This window comes from Homarus americanus, unplaced genomic scaffold (genome assembly GCF_018991925.1).
Source record: "Homarus americanus isolate GMGI-L3 unplaced genomic scaffold, GMGI_Hamer_2.0 scaffold18924, whole genome shotgun sequence".
NCBI classification, from domain to species: domain Eukaryota; kingdom Metazoa; phylum Arthropoda; class Malacostraca; order Decapoda; family Nephropidae; genus Homarus; species Homarus americanus.
This window is the reverse complement of record NW_024732877.1, coordinates 3504-6959: the sequence shown is the minus strand read 5'-3', so window position 1 is coordinate 6959 and position 3456 is coordinate 3504. Positions and strand designations below refer to the sequence as shown.

The 3456-nt window shown below is 46.3% G+C and overlaps 1 protein-coding gene across 1 annotated transcript; it reads right to left on the bottom strand.

The window, feature by feature from the left end:
- Positions 1–1099: 1099 nt before the first annotated feature.
- LOC121869196 lies at positions 1100–2124 on the bottom strand (the record flags this gene model as incomplete). The annotated part of the gene is made up of 3 exons (XM_042370430.1): positions 1100–1627; positions 1774–1962; positions 2075–2124. Coding segments are annotated over 3 exons (767 nt in total), but the record flags the coding sequence as incomplete, so codon positions are not given.
- Between the last annotated feature and the right edge of the window lie 1332 nt (positions 2125–3456).

Here is a 3456-nt window from a genome sequence, read left to right as displayed (position 1 = left end):
CTAAATTCATTGGTGCCAGAATTAATGAAATCCAACATGTTCTAGGGGTCGCGAATCCAAATATAAAAAATGAATTTTTGCGAAAAAACGTCAAAACTCAAGCTTTTTCTCTTATAGATCAGCAATCGCGCTGCTTTTCATTACTTAACCCTAATGGCTGGCTAGAGCAGCTATTCAGCTTTCCATTGACACCTAATTCGATTGCATGCACCTCTTAGTTGACCTTCTAGTTCAGGTCAAAGGCTTTACCTGCGTTTTGGGAACCAGATTCCAAAATATTCATAGTTTTGACTTTTCCATTTATTCGAAAACACATATCAATATTTTGCCGTCACAGTCTTTTCCATGATATATTTCCCTCTTAAAAAAACAAACATCATTGAAATAGGTCAATAACTCTAGGAGGAGATGCAATTTGAAAGTTCAATCCCCCCTCTATTCAACTCTCACAGTTGCATCAGAGCAGACTTGCTGAAGCCACTCATCTGCTTCCTGTGCTTTTCCACAAGTTGCATGACATCCTGCAGCTGCTGCTCATCCTTCGTGACTGAACCAATGCAGTCCTGCATAAGCTTTATTCCCCTTTCGGCCACGTCATTGGTTACCTTCAGGCTTCTGGAGAAATCTTTCAGCTTCATGAACTCTTCGTTTTTCTCCCAGTCTTCCACTGGTGACATCAGCCATGCTGTGCCGCACACATGATGCTCCTTGAAGATCATCCATGAACGTTCATCTATCAGGTCGGAAAGCCGTGTAGTCTGTTGGATGACCAAGTTGTCGTTGGCGTAGTCGTTCGTTTCTTCTAGGCAGCTCAATTTGGTCGCCATCTCCTTTTTCTCTGCCGCACTCAACTTCTCGCTGCACAGCGACAGAACGACGGTCTGTGGCCTTAGATACCACAGGTGGCGGCTCGCGACCGCCAGCACCGCATCAGCCACCTCACAGTCCACGGCCCTGTAGCGGAGGAGTTCGTGATGCAGTTGCAGGTCATTCACAGGCGCATCCTCGGCTACTGGTGATTTCAGCCACGCCGGTGTGTACAGCAGAGACACAAAGATCGCCATCCTCTGCAGCTTGACGCACAGGTCACTGCTGAGCTCTAGCTGGTGGCTAAACATGCAGATCTTGAGGTAGTATCCACGCAGACGGTCAGCAGGTAGCTAACGGTCCTGTGTCGGAGGTGACTGAGCCAGTCAGACTCTGGTAGATTTGCAATGTCCAGCCTGAGATACTGAGAGTGATCTAGTTGACTCCACCTTTTCTTAAGAGTCTGGAAGAGAGGGTCCGTAGGGGCCGATGTTTTGCCGAAGATGTTGCTGGCAGCGGCTCTCACCACCAGTTCCATGACGTGGTGTCTGCACCCAAGCCTCAACAGCTGTTTTTCCAGCAGCGCCTGCAGATGGACAACCGCACCTTGGACTCGCCCTGTGTTGGACGACGTTGTATCAAAGCACAGTGCCTTGACGTTTGAAGCGCAGCTCCAGTCCTCGATAGCACGAGCTGTTGCGCGTGCCTGGGTCAGGCCAGTGCCATCCTTCACTGGCAAGACAGCAAGCATCTTCCCTTCCTCATGGCCGCGCCCTGAGATGAAGATGGCCTGTCGGTGTTCTTCTTCTCCCACGACGTTCTGAAATAAGAGAAATATAAAAATTCAGACAGATAATGAAGAATTATCAAGGCTGCCTTTTTCTCCAAGCTTTTTGTTAATGATTTGATACATTTCTAACAATATATTACAATAGTCTAGGCTTTGGTAAAATATTAATGTAGTACCTTAACCAGCTTACCATCCCAGTGCACCACTGCATGTGGTGGAGGCGTGAAGGCTTCCCTTTGTGCGGCAGCTACCTGACGACGGTGTGAAGCTCGCGCCCGTCTCGCAGTCTCTCTCGAGATCCGGAACTCAGACAGATCGCCTGGCGGGTTAGCAGAGCGCAGCACTGCTGCGACCACCGAAACTATCTGCGAGCAAAAGCAGGTAAGGGTGTCAGTAGAAAATGTCGACTGTTTAAGTGCTTATCAAATAATTAACAGAAATTTCAAACATTCCAAACACATTTATGGATACACTTACTTCGTTATTGGATATCCGAAGACGGTCAGCGAGTTCCTTTAATGCTGGCTCTTGGAGAATGCGACGTGGAAGCTGAACCGTCACATAAGGGTGCTTTGATGTGTACCTGCCAGGTTGTATCGCTGTGTCCTTTTTCTCCATTTCTACTTCCGTTGGGGTGTCAGCCACCACAGAGGTTTGAGGTCTCGAATCACTGCTGCTTGGTTCACAGGCTGCGAACCTTCCCTGTTTCGACTTTGCTTCTCGACTCGTTCCTCCTGCTTTCTCTTCTTAGCGGCAAAAATCTTATCGTTACCACTCATGAACGCTTTTCTTTCTCCGCGTTGGTCTTGATAGAAGGCGATGTCTTGTTGTTTGTCGGCCGGTGTAAGCAGCCGGTTCTTCTCGATGTCCTCTACGGCGTCCGGTGCTCCGATGTCCCACAACAGGTCAAGTTGAGACTTGAAGTTTTCAACCTTGTCCTTTGCAGCCCTGTCCCGACTTTTTTGTAGACTTCTCCAGTGCTCCCATAACCTTGTCAGCTTCTCCCGGCACCCCCTCTCTGAGATAGTCTTGATGCGAGCTAAATTCCAGAACGTGAGTACGTTTCTCACTGTTTCTTTAAACGTCTCCTGTCTGTCACCAGATTCATTCACTGTGTGAAAGAAGAACTTCAGGACTTGACGCATCGTCGGGAGTTTACTGCCTCTAATTGACGATGCTGGCTGGCCTACTAGATAGATTTCAGTGGCAGAACGGGTAGTGGATGATGTTGGCCTGACATTCCCCTTAGCATTCTCCCCCGACTGCGACTCACTCTCTTCCATGATTGTATGTATATAAACAGATGAACTCTGTAAGAAAAAAACGTTTTGTAATAAAACAAAATAGGCAAACAAAATAGGGTCACATAAGAGCAATTTAATCACCTGTAGAAAATACAACATAAATAGATAACCATAAATTTACTGCCACACTATATAGCAGATTTGAGTAAATTATAAAATAACACCACAGTACCAACAACAACACAACACATGTCAAAACACTGCAAAGAAGCGCAGGGTTTTAAAGCTGCCAATGTGAACCTAGTGAATTTATAACTCCGTTAACGCAGGTAGGCTACAGCCTTTGACCTGACTTAGAAGGTCAAATAAGAGGTGCATGCAATCGAATTAGGTGTCAATGGAAAGCTGAATAGCTGCTCTAGCCAGCCATTAGGGTTAAGTAGTGAAAAGCAGCGCGATTGCTGATCTATAAGAGAAAAAGCTTGAGTTTTGACGTTTTTTCGCAAAAATTCATTTTTATATTTAGATTCGCGACCCCTAGAACATGTTGGATTTCATTAATTCTGGCACCAATGAATTCAGGAGTAACAAAATAATGGGAAAAAACACCCCCAC